This window comes from Stegostoma tigrinum, chromosome 1 (assembly GCF_030684315.1).
Source record: "Stegostoma tigrinum isolate sSteTig4 chromosome 1, sSteTig4.hap1, whole genome shotgun sequence".
Taxonomy (NCBI): domain Eukaryota; kingdom Metazoa; phylum Chordata; class Chondrichthyes; order Orectolobiformes; family Stegostomatidae; genus Stegostoma; species Stegostoma tigrinum.
Window position 1 is genome coordinate 63740309 of NC_081354.1, and position 26953 is coordinate 63767261.

The 26953-nt window shown below is 39.6% G+C and overlaps 1 protein-coding gene across 1 annotated transcript in view; it reads right to left on the reverse strand.

Moving 5' to 3' along the window:
* Nucleotides 1-26953, reverse strand: part of LOC125453606 (protein ZGRF1-like) — an 83019-nt gene that overhangs the window by 31793 nt on the left and 24273 nt on the right. Inside the window, exons 10-18 of the mRNA XM_048533375.2 lie at nucleotides 25362-25500; nucleotides 21555-21739; nucleotides 20276-20475; nucleotides 17692-17837; nucleotides 11116-11262; nucleotides 8656-8770; nucleotides 5634-5875; nucleotides 4857-5016; nucleotides 334-411 (exon numbers count right to left, since the gene is read on the reverse strand). Of these exons, the coding sequence (XP_048389332.2) occupies nucleotides 334-411; nucleotides 4857-5016; nucleotides 5634-5875; nucleotides 8656-8770; nucleotides 11116-11262; nucleotides 17692-17837; nucleotides 20276-20475; nucleotides 21555-21739; nucleotides 25362-25500 (1412 nt within the window). The remainder of the gene's footprint in view (nucleotides 1-333; nucleotides 412-4856; nucleotides 5017-5633; nucleotides 5876-8655; nucleotides 8771-11115; nucleotides 11263-17691; nucleotides 17838-20275; nucleotides 20476-21554; nucleotides 21740-25361; nucleotides 25501-26953) is intronic.

Genomic DNA, 26953 nt, shown 5'->3' on the forward strand with positions numbered 1-26953 from the left:
GTGTGGGTTGGAAAGCTCGGAGAGGGACTGCAGCAGTGGAAGGGAAAATTGGACTCTCTCAAGTTACCTTTTCTTCCTTATCTTATTCTAAGTTAATGTGAATGGCGCAATGTATGTAATGGCGAAGGTACACACTTTTCACTGTATTTTTACATTGAATACACATGACAATGAACGATTCAATTCAGTTCAGTTCAATGCTACTGACTGTCAGAACAGTCAAATATCTGTCTGCCATCATTGCAATGTATTCCTGATCTACAACACAAACAAATACTCTACTGTATTAGAGCTTCATTCATGTCTATAACAGAATAAAGAAATTGTGTTTACCTGTATGGTAAAATCGGTTTGGCAATCTTCCGAATGCTTCCGACTCTGATAAATCTATCAAATCCTAGCTCAAGAAGCCTAAGTAAAAGAAAGAAACCACATCAATTTTCTTCATAATACAAAACCAATTGTTTATTGAAAGAGAAATGAAGCCACTTTTGTACAATTCTGAAAAATCTTTCAACTGGATTAGTGCACCACCTTAAATTAAACTTCAGTACAGTACACTGTCCAAACTTTGTGGACTAAAAACAAAAGTGCATCTTCGAATGCACACACCTTTGTATTCACACATGTGCTTCGCAGCTGCAGGTAGGTTTTCCTTCATTTTTGTGCAGAAAGATCACCAAATGTAAAGAGGTCAACACTAAAGCACAATCGTCAAATTTATTTTCATTCTTCTAAAATGAAACGTCAAACAGTCAGTAGAGTCAGCATTAACCAAAAAAAAGAGCTGGCCCTTCGACAGCAGAGTTGAACATTCAATCCATATACTTTAAGGACAGTCACACTCCATCTAAAGGGCATGCTTTTTGAATTCACAGAATTATTCTGGTGCCGAAGCAGGCCATTGGCTCCCTTGTGCCTTCTTCTATTCTCCAAATGAGCATTATGACTCAGTGCCCATTTCTTGCCTTTTCCCCATAATCCTAAACATTATTTCCATTTAACTAATCAAGATGCTGTCTTGAACGCCTCAAGGCAACCAGAGGTAAGGCCGATAGCAGGCAGCCCGGGGCTGCTAGAGTGAGAGAGAGCAGCCGGCCCGAGGAGGCAGTAGTAGCACAAGAACAGGCTTAAAGTAGTGAGAGCAGGCAGCCCAGGGCAGCAGTGGGGGTGAGGTTGAACCTGGAGCACAGAAGGTCAAGCTTTTGTCAGCAGTGCAAGTAAAGTATGATAAGGCGTAACGGACTGTGGTATTGAACTGTTAACTATATTTGTTTCAGAGATAGTAGGAACTGTAGATGCTGGAGAGTCTGAGATAACAAGGTGTAGAGCTGGGTGAACACAGCAGGCCAAGCAGCATTAGATGAGCAGGAAAGCTGACATTTCGGGCCTAGACACTTCGCTGAAACGTCAGCCTTCCTGCTCCTCTGATGCTGCATGGCCTGCTGTGTTCATCCAGCTCGACACCTTGTTATCTCTGTTAACTATATTTCTTTGTTTTTCTACTTTTTAGTAAGGAGGGGTATAATGTTTAATTTTTTAAACTTTGTTTTCTTTATTTTTCTCTTTGTACCAAGATTCTGTACATAGGTACCTTTGTACCCATGATGGTACCATAAGTTGCAACTAGTAAACTTTTCACTGTACTCATGTGAGTTCATGCGACAATAAACCTAATTCAGTTCGGTTCAATTCAATTAAACTTACTTCCACCTCACTTCTAGGAAGTGAGTTATATGCTGCAGAATTTTTCTCTAACCTGGTCCTGTAATCACCTGAACGCACAATATTGAGCCAATTAGGAATACTGTTGGGTTTCTGTCCCCTTGGACACTAATTTATTAAAGGGGGGCAGTGGTGCAACAAAAATGTTACTGGACTAGAAATCCAGAGGCACAGGCTAATGCACTGAGGCATGGGTTTAAATCCCACCAAACAGCCTGTAGAATTTAAATTCAGTCAATAAATCTGGAATTGAATGTTAGTGTCAGTAACAGTAACCATAAAATTATCATCTATTATCGTAAAACTACACTGCTTCACTAATGGTCTTTGGGGAAGGAAATCTGCCGTTCTTACCTGGTCTGGTCTACACATGACTCGACTGATAGACAATGGTTGACTCTTAACCTCCCTCTAAAATGCCATAGCAAGTGACACAGTTCAAGTGCAATTGGGGATAGGTAACAAACACCAGCCAATGATGTCTACATTCCATGAAACAGTAAAGAAGATCCAGATGGATTAAAATTAATGATAGAATGGCATTCAAGAGTCTTTTTCATCTAAACCTGTCTCTTGGCCTACAAAATTTGAATGTTTAACATTAATTATTATATTTAAATACTTAATATTAATTCTGTTTTTAATCTTTTTAATTAATATAATTATTTGAAACATTGTTTCCCTTTAGTCCACATAAATAGGTACAAAACAAATAAACTTGTGCTGTAAATTAATTTACTGGAGTTCTCATATCAGTCAGATCTGGTGAAAGATGTATGCGCAAAACTTGTCTATTTTTCAGGGACTGAGAAATGGATTGTGTACAATCACCACTTTTGGCCTTCAGTCCACATTTCCAGAATTTGCAGTTTTTCTATTTTACTTCTCTTTCTCCTTCTTAAGTGATATGTTTGGCTGTCTTTAGGAATGTTAGATCTATTTATGACTTGTGAAAATATTACATTGTTTTGTGCAGTTGACAGTAAGAAAAGAAAAGAGATAAAAATGTTTGCCTTTACAGCTGAGCCGATGAATCTTTACATTTACATTTTAACATTTCATCCTTTAACGTTTTGTTTTTTGAACTCCCTTTCTTGGTTTCAAACTTGCTTTTGATAAACTAGACAATTCTCAACACCACTATAATTTAACTCATTAGTCACTTCACTGCAGTCAAATATTCCTCTGAAATACGTCTCAACTATTATTTCTGTCTATATTACTGAACTAGCAGCAGAAAAGCAGTGACAACTGACATATGTTACTCAGAAACTGAGGGAAAAAAAGAGAAAACTCCAAAGTAGATACTCCAAAGGAATGCTCTTGGTAGTACTGATCATTGAATGTAACTCAGAGGGAGGCCACTTGACCCATTGTGACAATGCTAAATCTTCACCTGCGACTTCTTACACCAGCTCCTCTTCCTTGTACTTTCCTTGTTGTTTCTGATGCGTTCTTTTGAAATATTTATCTGTTTTTTGGAAAATATGTTGTGCTTGTTATCTGTATATCCACTTGCGTTGCATTGCCCTTGGGATAGCAATATTTCATTTTGTCTTCCCTTGTTCTTCTCATGATGGTCTTAAATTTTTGGTTCCTTTCAATTCTGTATTCACCAATCTTTCACTACTGCATACACTCAGGTAATTGCCAACCTTGTGTAGAAATCGGCAAAAGAGCTTAATTCTTCCATATATCCCATGGATAAACCAATCTTGAATTTTGTCCAAAAAAAATCCAAATTCTTTTCATTTACCACCTGCTCGCTGCCTCACCCACAGGACAGATGTTTCTTGTATTGTCGCATCGCTACCCAATTTGTTCATTTGTCACGTACCTGTCTAACATTCTCATTCACCTCTTTCCTGCCTAACTTTCGCAGGTGAACCAGTCGATAAAGCATAGTTAGATTTCCATAAGGCATTCAATCCAATACCACACAAAAGTTTCAGAAGCAAGATAAGGCCTTACGGAGTTGAGTATAACCTATTAGCATGGATAGAAGTACAGTAATAGCTAGGGAGCAATGACCCATTCTCAGGTTGACAGGCTGTGATCAGTGAAGTGCTGCAAAGATCAGTGCCAGGGCCTTAGCTACTTAAAATTTTTATTCATGACTTGGACAAAAAGACAGAGAGTGACACGTCTAAGTTTGCAGATGAAACAGAGCTAGGTAGAAAAGTAAGTTGTGAACAGGATGCAGACAGGCTGTGGGTTAAGTGAGTGGGTAACAAGAAGGTAAATGGAGTACAAGTTAGAGAAGTGAGAGATTATTTGCTTTGACAACAATAGAAAAGCAGAGTATTTTTACAGAGACATTATACCTGTAATGTTGATAATCAGACAGACTTGCACTGACTTACACAAGGAACAAGTTAGTTTATGTGCAAATTGACCACTTCAAAAGGTTTAATATATTCAAGTTTGAGACAGATTGATATTTGATCTCAAGGTCGTGCTTTTCACGTCTTTATGCTTAGCAACAACTAAATGTCAAAGCACCACAGATAAGGGTTTGATTACAAACAATTGCATTGATTCAATTATTAAGGAGTTCAGAATTGGTAGCAGCATTACAAATTTGGAAAACATTTTAATATACATCACTTATCTGCTTGCTTCACCCTAGCCACATGAGATTAAGTTTGAATCACTGAATACATTGCATCGTTTCCCTCTGATAATGTAACCAGAGAACATAACCACACCATATAAACACATACCTCAACACAAGGGATATGGGCTCTGTTAAAAACTCACGTTGAGAAGATGATCAGCAGGACTATACTGAATGGCAGAATCAGGCTTAACGGGTTATATGGCCCACTCTTGCGAATAGTTCTTACGTTTGCATTTATATACTTCAAACAAGGGGGTTGGTTAATTCTAACTGCAACAAACCCAGAAGTTGATTTTTCTTCTTTCTTCTTTTAGAATTAATATCACTGCCAGTTTGGCTGAAATTCGCAATCTTGCAGGTCAGCTTGAGAACACGAGATCTTCAAGCTCTTCTGAACAGAACGCTGACTTTCGCGGCAGGAGGCAGTTGGAAAGGCACTTACGAAAAATCAAATTAAATAACTGAAAGAACAAACTCCGCATTTAGTTTGTCATGCTGCAATTTCACTCACCCAAGCAGTACTCTGTCAACCGCAACATTTGTAGAGGCAGAAATGAGAAGTTTCCATGGGACCTGCCTAGGACCCTCAGTTGCTTCACTTTCTTCAAAAAGTTGAACAAGAAATAAAATCAAAACAGCCAACAGATAGCTCTTTCCAGCTCCATAGACCCCTGAATAGAAATGTAACAAAATACGACACAGTAAAGAAAGATATCCAGCTAGTTTTGGAAAACAGAATCTTAACCAAACCATCTCTCTAGCAGTGGGTTCTCATTCCCTCAAATTTTGACTGGGGGTGTATCTTTTTCTTTTAAATTTTTTTTTAAAAGAACATTCTCTTTTCATCTTAATTCAGTCTTTCTTTCCAAGATTTTATTTTGCTTTCTGTCGATGATTTCAGTGTTCTGGCATTTGCTTTTCAGGTAGCTCTGCACATTAACAATTTTATAATCAGACTGATTAAGGAGACACATAGTTGCTACCCTTTTGACTCTGCAGAGGATGCTGCACTGTTTTACTCTCACACTAACAGTAATTTGTAGTGCAAAGGCTCATGCAAATTGAAACTGCAAGGATAAGTCTATTGAACAGTGCAGTGCCATTAGAATTGCCCAGAAATTAATTCAAGAAATATAAATGTGCTGGCTGAGCTGGACAGTCTTTCAAAATGGTCCAAATACCACAGAAAGGAGATAATAGAATATAAAAGTTTAGAAGTTGTGATGGAGAAAGACAAAACAAAAAAAAAGTCAATAACTAAATCCAAGGAGCATTAAATTGTTTTTACCATGGATAACAGTGACTGGTAGAATGAGATCTTGGGGGCTCTCGCCCTTGGCCATCATTATAGCTACTTGTCTCAATGCAGCTGCCTGATCTGTATTCAGGTGAAACTTCCGCATCATTTCTGTTGCCAATGCAACTGGCCGTTCTTTGCACAACAATCCAGTCATTACCACGGGCATTTTTAACGCAGGTGAAATAAATCTTCCTCTTCCAGACTTGACTATTGCTTCATCGTAACAAGGCCTATGGATTGAAACAAAACATTTGTTTTTTTTAAAGGATCCTATGACGTTTTAAATAACAATATAAAAGCATAGCTTTATAAAATGTAACAAGAAAACTAAACTTGTCACTTTTTAACACCAGAAATGCTGAATAAAAACATAGAATACAAGTAACCGTTATTTACTTCAATTTGTTAAGCAGCAAAATATATAGGCTATCATATTTATAGTACATGTGCATAGATCAATGAAAAAGAGATAAACAAAAAGGCAGAAACTAATCTCTTTGCTCTTTAGTTATTTCTCCCCGCTTCGTACCATTGATATTATGCAAAATTCACAGCACAAAATGAAAAATATAAGCTATCAAGATTAGCGTACATTCTTGTTTCCTCACAAAGAGTGGCCCACTTGTCAAATACCAGTGTATCACATTTCACTCAAGAATATTGCCCATGATACTGAAAGCAAACAGGGGGAGAAAACATAAAACATTCTGATATCTCGCTTGATGAAAAGAAAAGCCAATGCATTACTGAAATTTGTGTTTCAGTTATATAACCAATTTCCCTTTAACAAATATGTGTGTTTGTCTAACTGACAAAGAAGCTAGAAGTAAGTAATGTAGGTGTCCAACACAAAATGCAGGTGTTTGTGAAACCAGAGTTGAATAACTGGATTCTGTTAATAATTTTCCTTATTATCTTGCTTCAAATATAGCTATTTGTTTATGAAACAAATCTGGTCTGTTTTTAGCAAAAGCCAATACAAACTGCTCTTTATGGAAGCGCTGAATGAAATGAGTTCTTCATGCCTAGTACTCAAGCTAAATTTGCAGTTGTTAGTGGAGACAGCACTGGAGGCAAGTGAACCCAGAATTTCCTGCTGCAGATCAGAGTGCTGTTTTCTGGCACAGTCTGTCCTCTGGGTCATTATCAAACAATGGTATCGGGGTGAAACAATTACATACCATAAGGGGTATATTAATGACCTTCTTGCCCATGGACTTGAATTTTCCAGTTGGCAGGCTGGTACCCTGCACTGCTGGTGAAAGAAGATTTCTGCCAGCAGCAGGCAGGGGCAAGTGCTGCTGAAACATTTAAGTATTTCCCACATTTCCAATACCAATGTCAAACAATGACCACACCTACAAGGAAATCCCCCTCCACACCAGCAGCTTAGCAATTGTGGACATTTTTTAAAAATCTTTTTTGAGAATGCTGAGAGGGCAATCCCATTTTAACTCTCTCTTTCCAACATAAGTTTCAGGGTCTCCTATTGAGTCCCCCCGCTTCCAGACCCTACCTGTTGTCCGTACTTAGTTGGCAAATGTGCCCTCTGTCTGTCCTTGGCATTGAGTGACTATTTCTGACACAGGGTGGTGTCAGGGCCTAGACTTGATGTTGACATTCAAATGCTGATCTCAAAACAAAACTCCTGCCTCTAGTGTACTCTACACAAACATAAACACGACTGTCATTTGGATCACAGAATCCCTACAGAGTGGAAAGAGGCCACTTGGCCCATCAGGTCCACATTAATCGTCTAAGAAGCATCCCATTCCCCACCTATTTCGGTAACCCCACATTTTACCTCAGCTAATCCACCTAGCCCCTAAACACGCCTGGACACTATGGACAATTTTAGCATGGCTAATCTACGTAACCTGCACATCTTTGGTGCTGTGGAAGAAAACCGGACCACCCAGAAAAAACCCACGCAGACAGAGGGGAGAATGCGCAAGCTTCACACAGACTGTCACCCAAGGCTGGAATCAAACCTAGGTCCTGGCACTGCGAGGCAGCATTGCTAACCACTGAGCCACCATGCTGCATTATTTACCAAGAATAGGATAAGAACATTTACGGTGGCTCAGTTGGTAAATAAACCACACAGTGTGTAGCTGAGACATATTGCATACACCAGGCAAGTTTCTCATTTGACCTAACTCAAGCCCACAGTCAGTAGACTATTAAATGATTTAAAAACAGAAAGAACTGTGGGTGCTGTAAATCAGAAACTAAAACAGAAGTTGCATGGAAAAGCTCAGCAAGTCTGCCAGCACCTGTGAAGAGAAATCGGAGTTAACGTTTCGGATCTGGTAATCCTTCCTCAGAACGTAAGTGATTTAATCCAGTGTGTCAGTTGAGATTGTACACCAGGGTCCCCCAATTATGAAGGGATAAAAAAAAGGCAGCTTAAATTTATGCTTCAGATTACAAATTAGCAGCTCTACTGGTCAAATGCGCGCATTCTGTTCAACACAGGATTGGGTTGAATTTCTGTTTTTAATATTTGGACAAGAACAGTGAAAACCCGAATGAAATGCCAGGTATCCACAAATTTATTTCAGGGGATCAGGACAATACTTGCATAAATTCCATTCCTATTTGAGTAGGTTTTCAGGACCCAACTCCTCTGTTGGGTTGAAACCTCCATTCCCATCACCTTCACTCAACTTTGAAGAATGGTCATAAGGCTAGCCACTGATTATAAAAACAATCTCAGTGTCTTCAGGTAAGATGGGAGAAAATTGAAAGAAAAATGCTAAAAACTCACAAAGAATACAAATTTTAAATATGAAAGTAGAGTGTTAATTTTCTGATATCAGAGAAAAAGCTGCTTCTAATTTAAATTTACATATTGCAAACAAATAAGCATTTTCAATGAAGGGCTTTTATAATCATAGCTCCATCTATTATTAAAGTTTTTTTTTAAAAAGTCTTAATTGTGAGTGCACAAGTAATAATGATCAATGTTAAGATATTTCTGTATTGAATACAAAACTGAATGACTTACATTTTGAGCAAGTGTGGCAGCAGAGGAAGAGAAGCTGGATTAACATGTTCCTGCAGATTTCTTAGACAGCTAAGTTCAGTGCTGGCATTACCAACAAACAAAGCATGAACAATCACTGGGAGAACAGATCAAATTCCTGGAATTAGTCATCTTCAACTTCAAGATAACATCTACAATAACTTACATGCACTGATTGTACATCGTAGTAGCTAGATACAAAGTTAATGATACCTTTTTTTTGATGGCCCGAAAACCAGGGATCTGGTAATGCATCAAAAGAACAAATCTATTCAGCAAGACCCAGTGAAACAAGCCTACAGCAAACAAAACAAGGTGTTCAACTGATGAGAAAATTAGCTTTTCAGCTTTGAGGCATGGGGTGGAACATAATAGGAGCCTGAGAAATGTGGGCTTTGGCCGGACTTGCATTGCCAAGCTGTGTCATGCCAGTTAGTGTTTTGGCACTTCAGCTAGAGCTAAAGGCTCTCAGTGCTGTTGCACTGGCATTCTCTTTAGAGTAGACAGGTTGCCGGTCATGGTTGTCAGTTGGGATCTGACTGGGGGCAGGCCAACTTGCTGTACAGAATGTCAAAGTAGAGAGGTTTCATTAAAGCTATACTTGACTGGAGACAAACCACAACTGGAGTACTGTGATCAGTATTTTGGGGCCCTTATCTAAATAAAGACAGACAGGCTTGGGCATTTAGAAGAATGAGTAGGTGCAGAAAGGTGGTTTCCTATCGCGCTAGGATCTAGGTCCGGGGGAATAATCTCATAATTAAAGATTACCCTTTTCAGACAGAGATGAGAAGGGGACGCAATTTGCAGGATACTTCACCACACAGGACGGTTGAGGCTGGGTCATTTAATACATTCAAGGCTGAAGTGGGCAGATGTTCCATCAGTAAGGAAATCAAGGGTTTTGGGGCAAAGTGGAGTTGAGGATTATCAGTTCAGTCATATCAGTGAATGGTGGAGAAGGCTTGATGGGATGACTGGCCTATTTCTGCTGCTCCTTTTGATCTTATGAATGCTACCACAAATAATAAGTACACAAGTAGCAACATACTGAAATTAACTACAATCGAGTATTAGGTTTCTGATATCTTTGTTCATCTTTGAAGAAACAGTGACCAAGGTATGCTGACATTTTCCTTTTGCCATTTTTTATAACTAATTTACTTTGTCCCAAGGTAGTTTTTTAACATATTGATTGTATTAATGTCTCCCTGGCAAAACAAAGATGAATAACACAGCTGTTGTCCTGTTCACAAAATGAAACCATCTTTGGTTCAAAACATTTAATGCAATATCCGTTACTGTAAGGTAGGTTTAATAAGTTAAAGCATGATCAAAACGCAGGAAATTGCATCATCATTACCCACGGGTGAGGTCCCTGAAGACTGGAGGGTAGTGAACATTTAGAATAAGGGCACAAAGGGCTGCAAAGAAAAACCTGGGAATTATAGGCCAGTAAGCTTTACATCTGTGATAGGTAAGTTATTTTAGAAGATTCTGAGATAAGATACATATGCATTTGGAAAGACACCATGTGATTAGAAGTAGTCAGCATGGCTTTGTGTATGGGAGATCATACCTCAAATTTGTTCGACTCAATGACTCAAAAGATTGGTATTGTGTACATTCCTAGATCTAAATTCCAGGCCATTTCACGTAATCAATAAGTAGGCATTTTTTCAACATGCTGGGGTTGGGTATCAGGCTAGAAATAATGACAATACCAATTTTTTTCAGTTCATTCTGTTCAAATGCCAAATAAATGAGTGTGGGAGAACTGAATATTGCTTGAAGTGATAAATCCTGCCCTTCACATGGTGACTCAAGCATTCATTTTTACCCTCTTACCTGGTGCCTTACACCACCAATAGACCATTCTTTACTTGTTTCCTAGTGAGTATTTGCTACAGTGGGGAGGAAATACAGCTGGACATTTTTCCTCATCTGATGTCCATACATTCACTTTCCATATTGACAACAAGGTAGGGATTAGCCTTGGAAAATTACCACCCTCAGACCTTCCCCAATACTTTGTCCATGTCACTTGTAGCAAATACCTTATTAGTCAAGCAACAGGTGGATATGATCCATAGCCCTTAATCCACTTTTCCTGACCTAAGATGGAACGGAATACATAAAATGTAATGGTGAAAATCTGTACGGTGGGAGCAGAGAAAGAAGAAAGAGAGACGGTCTCGCATAATCAGAAAAATATTCTATGACAAATACGGCACCACAGATACCAGCAGAGGAACTGCAGAAAAAGGGGAGCCAAAAGTACATTGTTCTGAATACATCCTGAGCATAAAACAGATTTTTCTCGCTGCCATTTAGTGAAGGTAAAATTTACAAACTAGTTTAATTGCTCCTCGTGCTTAGACTCAAAGAACTTTGTGGCAGGCTGGGAGAGGAGAGAAACAGAACACAGAACAAAGAACTTACTGTCCGAAGACCATCTGGAAGGAGAATAACCTTTCAGTGGCAAAAGCTCAACTTCACTTGTTGAGGATGGTCCATAGAATACACTACATGCGATGAACGTGTCCAATGGATCAAACATCAACGTTTTTGATACAACCCAGAGGTCATCTGTCGCAATTTTTCAAGAAAGGAAACATAAAAACAGGACAATTGGTGACAAAAAATTTCAATTTGTTGTTTTAAACCTTGTTGAAATTTTCAATAGAGATTTGATGGATTTAAACTGCACAGCTTCCATTTTAAAAAAAACTTAAAAAGAAAAGTTGAATTTGAATGTTTTATTTGCTCTGTTTTTGTAAATGACTATTTTGCAGACTTTTATGTCTAAAGATTTTACTAGACAATGAAAAGAGCTCTGCTTCTCTCTTTAACAGGATTTGTTTGTCTCTTCGGCTTTGTCCACGAGACACAGGAGCAGAAGTAGGCCTCTTGGTCCATCAACCCTGTTGCACTATTCATTTTAGATCGTGCCTGATATGATCATCCTCAACTCCATTTTTCTATATCTCCATCACTTTCCATTTCATTCCAAACCAACTCTGAAAACAAGTCATGTTCGGTGAAAAACATTAACACTGTTTCTTGCTCCACAGATGATGCCAAATATGCCAAGTAATCCCTCAATTTCAGTTTTCATTTATGAGAATAGCTTCAGTCGTTTCACTAGCATTGTACAGCTACTGATACTCTCAAATAACAGCCATAGCCATGCCATTCCAGAGTGGCTTATAACATTGCCATCTAATTAACAATGTGAAACATTGCCCAGATATACCCTGTCCACAAAAAGCAGAAACCTTATATCCTATCATCCTATTTGCTGACTTTCAATCATCAGCAGAGTAATGGAAGGAATCAACTGTGTTGATGTCAAGCTGCATTCACGCATCACTCAGATAAGTGTAAATCTACTTTCTCCACATCGACCATTCAGCTCCAAACCTTATTACACCTTGTCCCAAACATGGACCGAGAGTGTTAACTGCAAAGACGAGGGAGAGTGATTCCTCTTCACATCAATGTAGTGTTTTACGTCACCAAAGAAGCTTAGAAAAATTGAATCAATGACGATCAGCAGGCGTGTGTGAGAGAGGTGGCTATCCAGTGACTGTGGTTGTCAGAAGCCAATCTCAGGCCCAGAACATCGCTGAAGTAGTTACTCATGGCACTGCCCTAGTCTTAACCATAGAGTCAGACAGCATGGGAACAGACCCTTGGGTCTAACTTGTTCACACGAACCACATTCCCAAACTAAACCAGTCCAACCTGCCTGCGCTTGGCCCATATCTCTCCAAACTTTCCCTATTCACAAACTTATCCAGATGTCTTTTAAACATTGCAACTGTACCTGCATCCACCACCTTTTCCAACAGTTCATTCCACACATGAACATGAAAAGTTGCTCCTCCAGTCCTTTTCAAAATCTTTCTCCTTTCACCTTAAAAATGTACCCTCTTGTTTTGAACTCCCTCACCCTAGGGAAAAGACCTTTGTCATTGACCTTATCTATGGTCCTCATGATTTTATAAACCTCTGTAAGGTCACCCCTCAACATTCTTTGTCCAGTGAAAAAAGCCCCAATCTTTCAAGTCTACTTTTATATCTCAAACCCTCCATTCCTGGCAACATCCTGGTAACTCTTATGAATCTTCTCTAGCTCAATAATATCCTTCCTATAACAGGACAGGCCTCACCAACATCCTGTACAACCTCAACATGGCACCCAAACTTCAATACTCGAAAGTCTGAGCAATGAATGTAAGCATGCTGAACGCCTTCTTAACCACCTGGTCTACCTGTGATTCAAATTTCAAAGTATTATGTATCTGAACTCCGAGGTCTCTTTGTCCTACAATACTACCCAGTGCCCTACCATTAATTGCATAAATCCTGTATTTGTTTGTATTACCAAAATGCTATACCTCACATTTATCCAAATTAAATTCCACTGGTCACTCCTCAGGCTACTGACCCAATCGGTCATTATTTCTTTGTCATCTTAGATAACATTCCTCATTGTCCACTGTACCACCAATTTTGGTATCATCTGCAAACTTACTAACCATGCCTCCATCGAAATCATTTATATAGAGGACAAATAAAAGTGGACCCAGTACCAATCCCTATGAAACACTGCTGGTCACAGGCCTTCAATCCAAAAAAAACCCTCCAACACCATTCTGTGTGCCTACCATATGCAAATTTTGTATCCTATTGGCAGGCTCACCCTGAATTCCACATGATCCAACTTTACAAATTAGTCTAATATACAGAAATTTGTTGAAGGCTTTACTAAAGTCCAAGTAAACAATATCGAATACTCTGCCCTCATCAATCTTTGTCATCACTTCATTTAAAAACTCAATCAAGTTTGGAAGACACAATTTTCCTCACACAAAGCCATGCTGACTGTCCCTAATCAATCCTTGCCTCTCAAATGCAAGAAGTCTTAACTTTCAGAATCACCTCCAGTAACGTACCCACTACTGATGTCAAAGACTCACAGATCTACAGTTCCCAGGCTTACAGCCTATCTTAAATAATGGCACCACATCAGACATCCTCCAGTCATCCGGTATTTCACCTTTGTTTATAGATGATACAAGTATTTCCGCTAGGGGTCCACAATTTCCTTCCTAACGTCCTGCAACATTCTGGGATACACTTGATCAGATCCTGAAGATTTATCGACCTTTATGCTTTCTGAGACCTCAAGTCATAGAGTCATAAAGCTGTAACGCATGGAAACAGACCCCTTGGTCCAATGAATCCATGCCGACCAGATATCCTAAATTAATCTAGTCCCACCTGCCAGCATTTGACCATATCCCTCTAAACCCTTCCTATTCATGTCGCCATCCAGATGGCTTTTAAATGTTGTAATTGTACCAGCCTCCACCACTTCTACTGGCAGCTCATTCCATACATGAAACCAGCCTCTGCATGAAAATGTTGCCTCTTAGGTCCTTTTTAAATATTTCTCTTCTCACCTTAAACCTGTGTCCTCTAGTTTTGGACTCCTCACCGTGAGGAAGAGACCTTGGCTATTCACCCTATCCATACTCCTCATGATTTTAAAAACTTCTATAATGTCATCCCTCAGCCTCCAACACTCCAGGGAAAACAGACCCCCCCTATTCAGCCTCTCCCTAAGATTCAAACCCTCCAACCCAGGCAACATCCTTGGACATCTTTCCTGAACCCTTTCAAGTTTTGCAACATCCTTCCTATAGCAGGGAGACCAGAACTGAGTGCAGTATTCCAAGAGTATTTGCTCTTCTGTCATATGAACTATTTTCAAAACATTAATATTTATTTCCCTGAGTTGTCTAGCCTCCACTCCTTTCTTAACAGTAAAAACTGACACAAAATATTCATTTAGCATTTCTCCCATCTCCTGAGGTTCAACACAGAGATGACCTTGTTGATCTCAAAGGAGTCCGACTTTCTCTCTAGTTGCTCTTCGGCTCTTACTGTATTTGTAGAATCTTTTTGGATTATGTTTAACCTTATCTGCCAGGGCTACCTCATTTCCCCTTTTTGCCTTCCTGATTTCCTTTGTAAGAATGTCCCTATACTCTTTATGCTCTTCCAGAGATTCAGTTGATCCCAGTTGTCTATTTTCATGTTTTTTTTTCTTGACTACAACCTCAATATCTTTATTCATCCATTGTTCTCTCATCTTCCCAGCCTTGCCTTTCACTCTAACAGGAACATAATGCCTCTGAACTCTCATTATCACACTGTTGAAGGCCTCCTGCTTGTCAGTCATCTGTTCACCTATAAACAGTCTACTCCAATCAATTTTTGAAAGTTCTTGTTTCATACCCTTAAAATCTGTCTTACATTGAAAAATATACCCCTAAATTTGAACTGCCTCATCCCAGAGAAAAGACCCTTGTCATTCACTTTCCATATGCCCCTCATGATTATACAAACCTCAAAAAGTTTACTCCTCAAATTCCTATGCTCCAGTGAAAAAAAGTCCCAGCCATTCCAATCCTTTTTTATATCTCAAAATAAAATACTTAATCTTTAAAGCGGAGGTGGCGTGGTGGCTCAGTGGTTAGCACTGCTGCCTCACAGCACCACAGACTCGATTCAATTCCAGTCGCTGGAGGCTGTCTGTGTGGAGTTTGCGTGTTGTCCCTGTGTCTGTGTGGGTTTCCTCCAGGTCGTCCAGTTTCCTCCAACAGTTCCATGCACATTCTCATACATACCCTGAGTTCATCAGCCTTACCTGTAAGACCTCTTGCATTGAAATAAATGCAGTCTAATTCTTCAGAGTTACTTCATTCTTTGACTTGCTCTTGTCTGCTCTTTCCAGTAAACTTGCTCCTTTAAGATTCAGAACCATCCTCAACTTTCTTTTTATTTTCAGTTACTTAGGAAGCCCCCATTCCCCATCCTAATCCCACACCCCACTCCCCAAAAGTTCACAGACTCCCAAAATAGAACAAGCAAATCTCCTTCTCCAACCCCTGCTTGATCCCAAACACCCCTCCAAAAAAAAAGGATATTTGTCCCTTTCCCATTCAGGTGAAACCTGTCGTTTTTGAACAGGTCTTTTCTGTCCCAGAAGAGATCCCAATGGACCAAGATTGAATCCCTGCACATTGCACCAGCTCTTCAGCCATTGATTTACCTCCCCTATTCTTATATTCCTTTCCACATTAGAACTTGGGATCAGAAGGAAACTAGAGATTACTACTTTTGATCTTTAACTATTTCATCAATGACCTTCCCTCCATTTTAAGATCAGATATCGGACCTTTTGCTAATTCTTAGAATAAAGCAAACTTTGCACGTATGGAGAAAGATTTGGACAAAATCCCGGTTTGGGCTAACATATGCTTTCCACCATTTGTATTCTAGGAATGATGGGTGGAAAACTTAGCCAAAACCTGTGACTGGTTTTCTGAATTAAACAGGAGATACAGTGAAGCCAGAATGCAAGCATTTGAACAGCATGACATGCACAGTCTTGCCCTCCATGAGAAATATTCTTCACAGTTTTGATTATATTGAGGTAGGTAGTACGCTGGTTTACCTTTTCGTTCTACACAAGCAAGGCTATTGGGCCTGTAGCTGCAAGTCTCCACCCTGGACCAGCACAATTCCCAGAAAGAGACCGTGTGGTACAGTAGCAACTCCTGAGCCAACAAACTCACGTGGCCAGAGTTTGGAGGACATCAGCAGTGGTGGCATGGGAAGTTGTTTGAGATTGATGTGTCCTTGGCAGAATGGATTAGAATTTGAATAAAAGATAGGGTAGGTATAGATGAGTATTACTCAGATTGGAGACAAGTTGAAAGTGGTGTTCACCAGCCATTAGTGTTAAGATACTTGACTTTTATAATTTATATGAACAATTTGGAGAGGATGTTGACGGCTAAATCTCTAAATTCATACATGATACCAAGTTAAGGAAAATAGTGAATTGAAGTTGACATTAAGCAACTTCAAAGGGTCATTGACAAGTTGGTTAAATGGACAAACATGTGGCAGATGAAATCCAATACAGAAAAATGTGAAGTAATGCATTTTGGTAGAAGAAACATGAAGAGACAACACAGACTCAATGGTACAAACTTGAGGGGAGTACAGGGGCAGAGGGACATTGGGGTTCACACAGATGATTCCCTAAAGGTGATCAGGTAAATTGAAACAGCTGTTAAGTAGACTTACAGAATCCTTGAGTTTATAAGGAGAGGCACAGAGCATAAAAGCAACGGAGTGACACTGCCCTCTACAAATCATTGGTCAGACCACATTTGGAGTTGGGCATTCAATTCTGGGCACCTTATTCAAGAAAGAATGTTAAAGCCCCTGAAGAAAGTACTAAGGAGGTTTACTAGAATGATATCAGCAGTGAGGGATTTCAGATACAAGGAACAGTTAGAGAAATTGGGCTTATTGTCTTTGGGGCAGAGAAGATTAAGAGGAGACCTATTGATGTGTTCAAAATTATGAAAAATTTTGGCAGGGTAAAAAAGGATACTTTGTTTCCTCGAGTTGCTACGTAGTAACTAGGGGTCACAATTCCAAGACTGTCAGCAAGGGAGCTAGGAGTGAGTTGAGGAGCCTCTTCCCTCAGAGATACATTAGGATTTGGAATCCAATGCCTGAGAGAGTAGTGGAGGCAGATTCTGTATCAGGCTTCAAGATAGAGTTGGATATATATATTTGTAAGTAATGAATTTAGTGGACTATGGAGATAGGGCCGGAGAATGGAACTAGCTGGGAAGCTCTTTTGGGAGCCGGTACAGATACAATGGATCAAATAGCCTTGTTCTGTAAAATACCATGGTTCTATACCTCCTAATATAATTTCTACTAGTATAAATCCCAATCATATTTGATACATATCCAAAATTATGTATCTATAAATGTAAGTACGCAACAGGTTACTAAACAAATAGAGTGAAATATATTACATAACTGAGGTTAACTAGTTAACACAAGAACAAATTGTACTCTCATTATTTGGTTCAGCCTCAACTGTGAGTCCCCTAAATTGGAACATTTTAAACATACCTTTATTGTAAACTGATGAGTTCTCTTTCCTGCTTAAGCCAAGGTACAGTTTAGTTTTGCAGCAACTTTCCAAATCCCCTTCCATATTTATCATTTCTTTCACCTTGCCATGATAGAATTTCTTTCTTTGAAAAGCAGGTGTTTTCCTGCGAACAATTGACACAAAAATCAGGTCATTTTAAATAAGTGAAAACCTATCAAATAGAATCAACTTTCAAAATAAGGGGAAAATAGACAAAACATAAAGAAAATTCTAGTTCATTTAGAAACAAGAAACAATCCAGTAGTACATATTGAAACATTTCAAACACAATGCACCAAAAAATACAGATAGCTCAACAATAACTTCATGATTTTAAAAGTTTAAAAAAAAGTGAAAGGTTTTCTGGTGAATGGACATCATTCATCACACAGTGCCATTTCATCTGTCAGTTTAATGACCCATTATTGGGAAACTCTGTTTGACTGAAGCCATCAACATGTGGTTGATGAAGTCGACCTGTAACGTTATGTCACATGGTGCCGGAAAACTGAAAATGGCATAAAGCAAAATAAATGAACTCTGCAGTAAAGCTTTTTCTTATGAAAGAATTTTGCAAGGATGTTATCAAGCTGGAGAGGGTTCAGAAGAGACTTACCAGGATGTTGCCGGGTCTGGAAGTTTTGAGTTATTAAGAAAGGCTGGATAGGCTGAGGCTTTTTTCACAGCAGTGTCGGAGGTTGAGAGGCGAGCAGACAGAGGTTTATAAAATAATGAGAGGTAAGGAGGTATAGATAGAGTTAATGGTAATTGTCTTTTCGCTAGGATGGGGGAATTGAAGACTAGGGGATATATTTTTAAGGTGAGAGGAGAGAGATTTAAAGAAGACACGAGACAGACAAATTTTTTGCAGAGGGTGGTTCACGTGCGGAATGAGCTGCCTGAGGAAGTGGTGGATGTGGGTACAATTACAACATTTAAAAGACATTTATTTGGATAAGTACATCAATAGGAAAGGTTTGGAGAGATATGGGCCAGGAGCAGGCAGATGAGACTAGTTTAGTTTGGAATTATGTAAAGCATGGACTGGTTGGACCAAAGGGTCAGTTTCTATGCTGTCTGACTCCATGACTCTGTAACAGATCTAGGCAGGCTGCGATATAGACAGACAATCAGTTGGAGAGAAAAAGGCAGCTGCTAGCCAACCTCAGAGTGAGAGAAGAACAGACTAGCTGCAGAGTTTGCCTGGAGTCAGGAATAGCATTTCTGTGCTTTTCCAAAAACAAACCTTGGAACTTTTCTTCAATAATAGTAAATAGTCCCTCACTGCCTAGTACAAATAAGTACAAGGTATGTGGGGATTTATCTGTCCTTTTGCAGCTCAAAATTAAAATCAGGGTCCTATGGCTGGGCTTTATGGTCACACATCAGGCTGGCCAACTCCTCCTGTTACTGTACTTACATAAACATATGCTGTGATAACACTGCATCTGCAGTCTCTGACAATACAGAAGGGAAATCGAAGCTCAACCAGGCTTTATTGAAAAATAAACGACCATGCTAGTTCAGGCCAACTGTTTGCTATTTTTTGTTTCCCACTCCATTCTTCACTAGTTACACAGGGTAAATCATGGGAGTGAATTTGAAACATCTGAACTGGTACAAAGGCAAATGAAAATACATGCAATTAGAACCATGGCTGCAAGTAGCAGAAGAATTTTCTGCTGAAAGTGACAGCAATTAACAGACTGCAGACTTCCTCCATACAGCTTTTGTAGGGTGACACAACAGCGAGTGAGAATGAGATGGAAGGGGGCATTAACGATCAGTACTAACCTCTGGTTCATCCCATCAAGACATCCAATAAGACACAGCATCTCCCTACAAATTCCTCCTATGAGGTTACTTAGCTAGCCAACACTCGATTCAAAATGCTGAAAGGGCAGGCATGGCAATGAATGGACTATGCACATTCCATTTCTCATTCCATTATCTTGCTGGAAATGCGCAACCTAGCCACTAGAATCTGCATATTTTAAACAGCTGTATCCATAAACCAAGGGCACCTGCAACCCTCAACTCTGATTAATTTTGAATGGTTCTACTTTTTTCCAGTAACATTAACATAAAACACGAGACCAGCAAATAGTAACATTTGTGCATGTTGAGAAGGCAATGGTGTAATGGTAATATCACTGGACTAGTAATCCGGAACCCCAGGCTAATGTTCTGGAAGCCTGGGTTTCAATCACTGTAGGCATAGAACTGGCATATATATGACACCAGATCCAAGCAACATAGATGCCTCTGGGCCACTATGGACAGGCAATAAATGCTGATCTAGCCAGTGGAGCTCATATACAATGAATGCTTAAAAAGTATCCAAAATGGTTTATGTAATTACTTTCTAGAATAAATGAGCAGTACAAAAAAGTCATTTATGCACAGCACTTAGTTTTCCTGTAAAATAAATTTGCATTTCAAAAGTGAGTACATTTTATTCCTGTTACTGAACAATAAATATAATTAAATACAATGGAACTACAAGAAAAATGATTTAAAAAAAGTTTCACTATCAGCAAACACAGACAGAAACCAGCATACCTTATATGAAGCACACATTCACTGTACAGAGATATGTACTGACTTCTGATGAAGGCACCTAAACTCTTGGCATCAGATAGCATTAACTTAGGCTGGGGCTCCACTTCTTGCTCCAAATTAGTGGTTTGTATGTCATCTAACCACTTGAAAAACTTACACTGATTAGCTTTTGAGGCATCACAAGTATAGAATAAACGACCCTACAAGAAAAAAAAATGCAAATTGCAGAATAACATTCTTTCAAATGGGAAAAAAAATTTGAACAGTTGCTTTTCTGCCTGAATTACAGACAACGCTACATATTTCTGTTAGTAATATTAAAATGGACTATGATTGCCAGAGATCCTATGTAAATCTTTTACACTATTTTTTGAAATAAATTACATAAAAATACAATAATTAGTGCTTATTGCATCAACTTTAATCATTTTGTGTAATCTAGCCACTATTTTAAAAGAAAAAAAATGTTGAAAACAGCACATTTAAATGATAACAACACCCTGCCAATATCCCAGGGAGTGAGTGCAACACTGAGACAGTGATATAACTACATAAAGATCAGAAACACCTAATGTTCACATACACTGTGCTGAGTTAGTCGATCTCAGCCAAGGGACAGATTTATTGTAACTGGACTCCATATTCACAGACTATGAACAAGAGAAGAAGCAACAGCTCAGTTAGAATCCTTAGGCCTGATTACTATGAATGATTTTAGCTATACGATGATTTAATTTAGCCCAACTATGATGCTTCCCACAGTCAAATAAGTCTAGGTTGAGATATGAAGAATGGTAATTCAGGTGACATACTAGAGAAATACATGACATTAGCAGACCTCTGGTACCTCACCTGTGTATACATTATTTATTTGTGACCTTGACAATAAATCTTAAGTCTGGAAAAGGGAGGTACAGGAATCACATGGATGAAGATGGAGGACAGGTTGACACACAATACAGGTGAAATTACATTTGTCCACTGGTGTAGGCCATGCCTGATTTGGAGTTCTTTTAAAGGTAAGGGAGCGGAATATCAGAAAAGCATACAACAGATGGCAGTAGCTTTAAAGACTGTTTTGCATCTACAAATACATTCAACTTATATAACCTCTCCCATCTTCAACACATATATACACTTAATGCTCTCCATCTAGGTAACAATCAAGTGTGAGAACTCTGGTTAATTTCTCACTTGTAAAGCAGGAGTTTGGAGTTTTATTTTAATTTTACCAAACATATTTATACCAAAACAACTATAAACATGCCAAAAATATTACCTTATTTGGACCTTTCTTTTTAACCATGACAAGCTTTGCAGGCTGATGATGTTGGCAAAGTGGGACAAAACTCTGCTCTTTACCAGCAGTTCCTCCTTTTTCTGAAGAGTAGTTGGATATGTCAACTTTTGACAACGCTTTGTAAAGTTTCTGAGATAGGTCAAAGAGCCAAATATTGAGGTGCTCTGAAAACAGGGCAAGCAGGTTACATTGTACCGATTTCACACTGAAGAGTTTCGGTGTTAAATGTGTAGTTTTGAAAATAGCAGAAGCAGCACAAGTCATACATCTGACACAATAGTAGGTTACCATATTTAGTTTCTTTTAATTATCCAAAGCCAAAATTCTTCACATTTATTTATATTATTTTGTGGAATCAATGAAAAGTAAACATGCCATAGTTCTACCAGAACAAAGGGCTGCTCTTTCATTAGAGAGAGAGAGAGAGAAAGAAAGAGACAACTGTTGATAATTTAACCTGATGATCACAATGCCTCAGGAGAGGAGAGAGGTTGAGAAGGAGAATCCTTCATAGTAACCTCAGCTAGTCTGGGAGTTGAATCCAGACTGTTTGCACTACTCCGTGGTGCAAACCAACTTTCCAGCCAATTGAGTACGCCAACTGCAGCAGTGACTTCTGTTTTGAGAAGTTGCAGCTGGAGGCCCAATAGAGGGAATATTGGTCCTGGGAGCAGGTAAGGAATAGAGGATGGATACCAAAGACGGGGTAGTGTCAGGTATTAGAACCCAGTGGGAAGGGGGTTGTCAAATCAGGGTCCGGAGAGTGTAAGGTGTCTGGGAGAGATGGAGTTGGAGTTCTGTGTGTAAAATTCCATGATCAGTTTAATAGTTACCCAGGAGTCAGGTAGGTTTTTAATTGTTGAACTTCTGCGAGACAACTGTTAAGTTAATTGCAGTGTAACCCTTTGAATTCTCAGATTTAAATGGATGGCTTTGGAGGGTCCCATGTGCAGGGGTATTGCCATTTGAATCTTCAATTTCCAAGGCCCACTAGAGTCACAGAATCAGAGATATACAGCGCAGAAATGGACCCTTCAGTCCAACGCACCTAGGCCAACCAGATATCCTAAATAAATCTAGTCCTGTTTGCCAGCTTTTGGCCCATATCCTCTAAGCTCTTCCTATTCATATACCCATTCATATGTCTTTTAAATTGTGTAATTGTACCAACCTCCACCACATCTTCTGGCAGCTCATTCCATACACACACCACCTTCTGCATGAAAATGTTGTCCCTTAGGTCCCTTTTAAATCTTTCCCCTCTCACTTTAAACCTATACCCTCTAGTTTTGGACTCCCCTACCCTGGGGAAAAGACCTTGTTTTTTCCACTCTATCCATGCCCCTCATGATTTTATAAACCTCATAAGGTCAGCCCTCAGCCTCCAACGCTCCAGTGAAAATAGCCCCAGTTTATTCAGCCTATCCATAAAGCTCAAAACCACCAACATTGGCAACATCCCTGTAAATCTTTTCTGAATCCTTTCAAGTTTCACAACATCCTTCCTATAGCAGGGAGACCAGAAGTGAATGCAGTATTCCAACAGTGACCTAAACAATGTCCTGTACAGTTGCAACATGACGTCCCAGCTCCTATAATCAAGGCACTTACCAACATAGGCAAGCTACCAAAAGCTTTCTTCAATATTCTATGGACCTGCAACTCCAATTTCAAGGGGCTATGAATCTACATTTCAAGGTCTTTTTGTTATGCAACACTCCCCAGGGCCTTACCATTAAACGTATAAGTCCTGCCCTGACTTGCCTTTCCAAAATAGAGCAGCTCACATTTATCTGAATTAAACTCCATCTGCACTCCTCGGCCCATTGGCCCATTTGATAAAGATGCCGTTGTACTCTGAGGTAACTTGCGTTGCTGTCATCTACATTACCAACTTTGGTGTCATCTGCAAACTTACTAACCGTACCTCCTACATTCACTTCCAAATCATTTATATAAATGACAAAACGCAGTGGACCCAGCACCAATCCTTGCAGCACACCACTGGTCATGGGCCTCCAGTCTGAAAAGCAACCCTCCACCACCACCCTCTGTCGCCTCTCTTTGAGCTAGTTCTGTATCCAAATAGCTAGGTCACCCTCTAACCAGTCTACCATGAAGAAACTTGTTGAACGCCTGAATGAAGATACTACTTAAGGTTTTCTGTGGAGTCTCAATAAGCAATCCAATCTATACTGTAGAAGGGGCTATCTGGACATCAGATAATCCAAACCATTGCTGTAACATTCAATTCTGTATGTTTAACTACGTCAGTCTATTGATTGAGGAGTTTGTGAGGCCCAATTTTGACGCTGTCAGCAAAGAAGACTCTTTGGGGTCAATAGGAGTGAGCTTGTCATAATTTCCAATGCCTTGGATAATGCAGAGTGGTCCGTTTGGTTTAATTGTTTTGAGGCATTTTAAGTGGCTTTGATAAAACCGAGTAGCTTGCTATGCCATTTCAGAGGGCAGTTAAGAGTTAACAATGCTGCTGTGGGTCTTAACTCAGATGTAGCTAAAACGGCTAATGCTAGATTCACCTCTGTAAAAGCACATTAGTAAAACAGAGGAGTTTTAACTTTGAATTTCAGATTTTTAACTGAATTAAAATTCCACTTTACGCCATGGTGCAATTTGAACTTAGGTTCCCAGAACATTACTGGAGTCTCTGCATTGCTAGTCCAGTAATAATACCACTAGATCATTGCCACCCTTTTTTATTTCACTTTAACCCCTTTCTGTCGGTCAGATACTCAAGTTAAGTACAGGGCTGCTGTCAGGGTGTGGCTTTCTAGTAACTCACCAGTTTAAGTAACTTCACATCTGAGCCCGGACAGGAAGTGCTGACAGGCCATTCAATGTTGGAGCTTCATAGGCCTGGAGGTGGATCTCGATCGACTGAAAGAGGGGACAGCTGAAAGCAAACCCATTGCCCATGCCTCCAATCCGCCCCTTCTGACTGATGCCTCCCTACACTTTCTGCCCTGCCCACGTACTCAGCTTTGGTCTGGGGCCTGTTGGTGATCCTGGATTGCTCGCAGCTGTCACTGCTCACAGGTGATGGCTAATGGCAATGGAGAGCTGCTCAGCTGTAACTGTCCAGCAACTTTCAGCAGGAGGAACTTCTGTCACGAGGTAATGAATCTTGTGAAAGATCTGCAGGAGGGCACTTAATACCCCATGCAACTGACAGGAGTTCTCACCAACTCTCTAATCAGAGGGAAAGACCCTCCCATCAGGTCGTCCAAATCCAGCCCAAAGAGGTTGCTGCAAGCCATCAAATTCCAGCAAGAGGTATTGGATCGCAATGAGCCCTGAAAGTGCTGATCGCTCTTGTTTTACCTTCTAGCTCTGGATTTCTGAAGTGAAATGCACAGCCAATTCCCATTCCACCCAACGGCAGCTAACTCAGCATTGATCAAGGTCAGTGAGACTCAGTTCCATATTTCCCCAAAATCAGAGAAAGAGACTCCAAACTGGAGATCACTTAAATTAAGTTATACTGAATATTATTCAGGATTACCAACAATTGACTTACAATCACAGGACTTGTAAACAAAAAGACAGAACATGTCTTCAACTAACTAGCAGATTTGGATGAGCTTCCATGCCAACTTCAAAGCTTTTCAAATGACGTGAGAAAATAAGAAATAGAAGCAGCAATAGAAACCTGGATCCTGCTCCAACATTCGAGATAATGTCTGATCTCCTATCTTAATTCTAATTTCCCACCTTATTTCCATGTCAGTTCATGCCTTTAACATTCACAAAAGTTACTATTAATACCTGTTATTGCTGCTGTGAAGACCTGCCGGTAATGGGTAGGACTGAGGAAGGTAGCTGGGATGATTATCTCTCTCTTAAGAACCTTTGCTCCTTGTGAAACATCAGCTCTGGGAAAGCACAGCTCTGACAGTGAGGTATTCTGTAACAAAGAATACAGAACTTAACACTCAGATCCAAATCAGAGTCTGTTTTATTGCTGACATGTTTAAGTGTCCTTCTTATCATGCTCATCTTTAACTTTACGTAAAACTTTATCACTGCATAGTTTAAGACAGTAAATACAAAAAAAATTACACTGCATTCAAGAAGTTATGATACAGAGGTAAATTGAAACTAGTCACTTGCCTCTGACAATTTCCTATTATGATTTGTGTTGCTCAGTACATTGTGTCGGTAATGAGTAGAACTGACGATTGGCAAAGAGCATGATTCATTTACTCTTAAAATATTTTCATGCTGTTTGATCAGACTGTCTTTGATCAGTTCTAGGGAAAAGGAATCATTTACATTTTCCTGAATTGCGGGTGTTCTCTCTTCCTCTTCCTCAAATGCTGCCCTGTCAAACATTCCTTCTGCACCTGAGGTACAATTTTGTGTACTACAGCTGCTACTGTTTGGAGATACTGTGATTTCATATTTTTGCCATTTGCTAGCCCTAGTCTGTAAAGTTCCTTGAAGATTGATTGGGTTTGCAAGTTCTTGGATGCAAACATCAGCATTATCAACAGAAGTTTCACAGTTCCTGCTCAGAGACTCAGGCCTGACAGTACTTTCTGAATAGTCATGTAAATCCTGTCGTCTGTTCTTTGAGTAAATAGTTGAGCACTGGATATGCTGATCTGGTTCAATTACACCTGGAAGACTTTCAAAGGAACTTGTGGCAAGACACTGGTTGATGCATTTCTTTGTATTTGGCATGGTAACAAGTGGAGTTCTTAGTCTGAAATTTGATTGGATTCTTGATACTCCATCATTCGCAAAATTGTTTGGCCTTTCACTTACTGTGAAAAACAAGATATGAAGATATTGTTGTGTGCAGGAAATAATTACATCAACACAGGTTGTCAACATCACTCACCAAGTACAAGAGGGTGTCATCATCTGACTATTTACCTCAACCATGTCTTTAAACCTTTCTCCTCTACCCCTTTCACTCTCATCTCCAACAGTAAGTACAAGGCACTCATGGGCAATGTTTGACACTAGGATAGACATTACATACTCAACCTTTTGGCTTTCCTCACCCCTGTTCTGGCCAAGCCAGACACTTCCTTAGGATCGCCTCAGTCTGGCTATAAATGCCCAGCTCAGTCTAAATTATTTCCCAGATCAATGCTGTCTGTATTCACTTTAATACTGAGACGCACGCCTCCTCCCTGGAAATACTCAGAAAGTTTGGCAATACACAGTTGAAACTGTAATCACAGATGCAAACAGAACATACTTCATGGCTGCTCTGGAAGCTACACCAAAAGGTAAATGGACTCAGGGATGAAATACAACAAGCCACCTGAACAACTATAATCCCGACAATGAATCAGAGGAAGGAATGAAGGATCCAAGAAAGACAGGAACATCATAATCCTACCAGC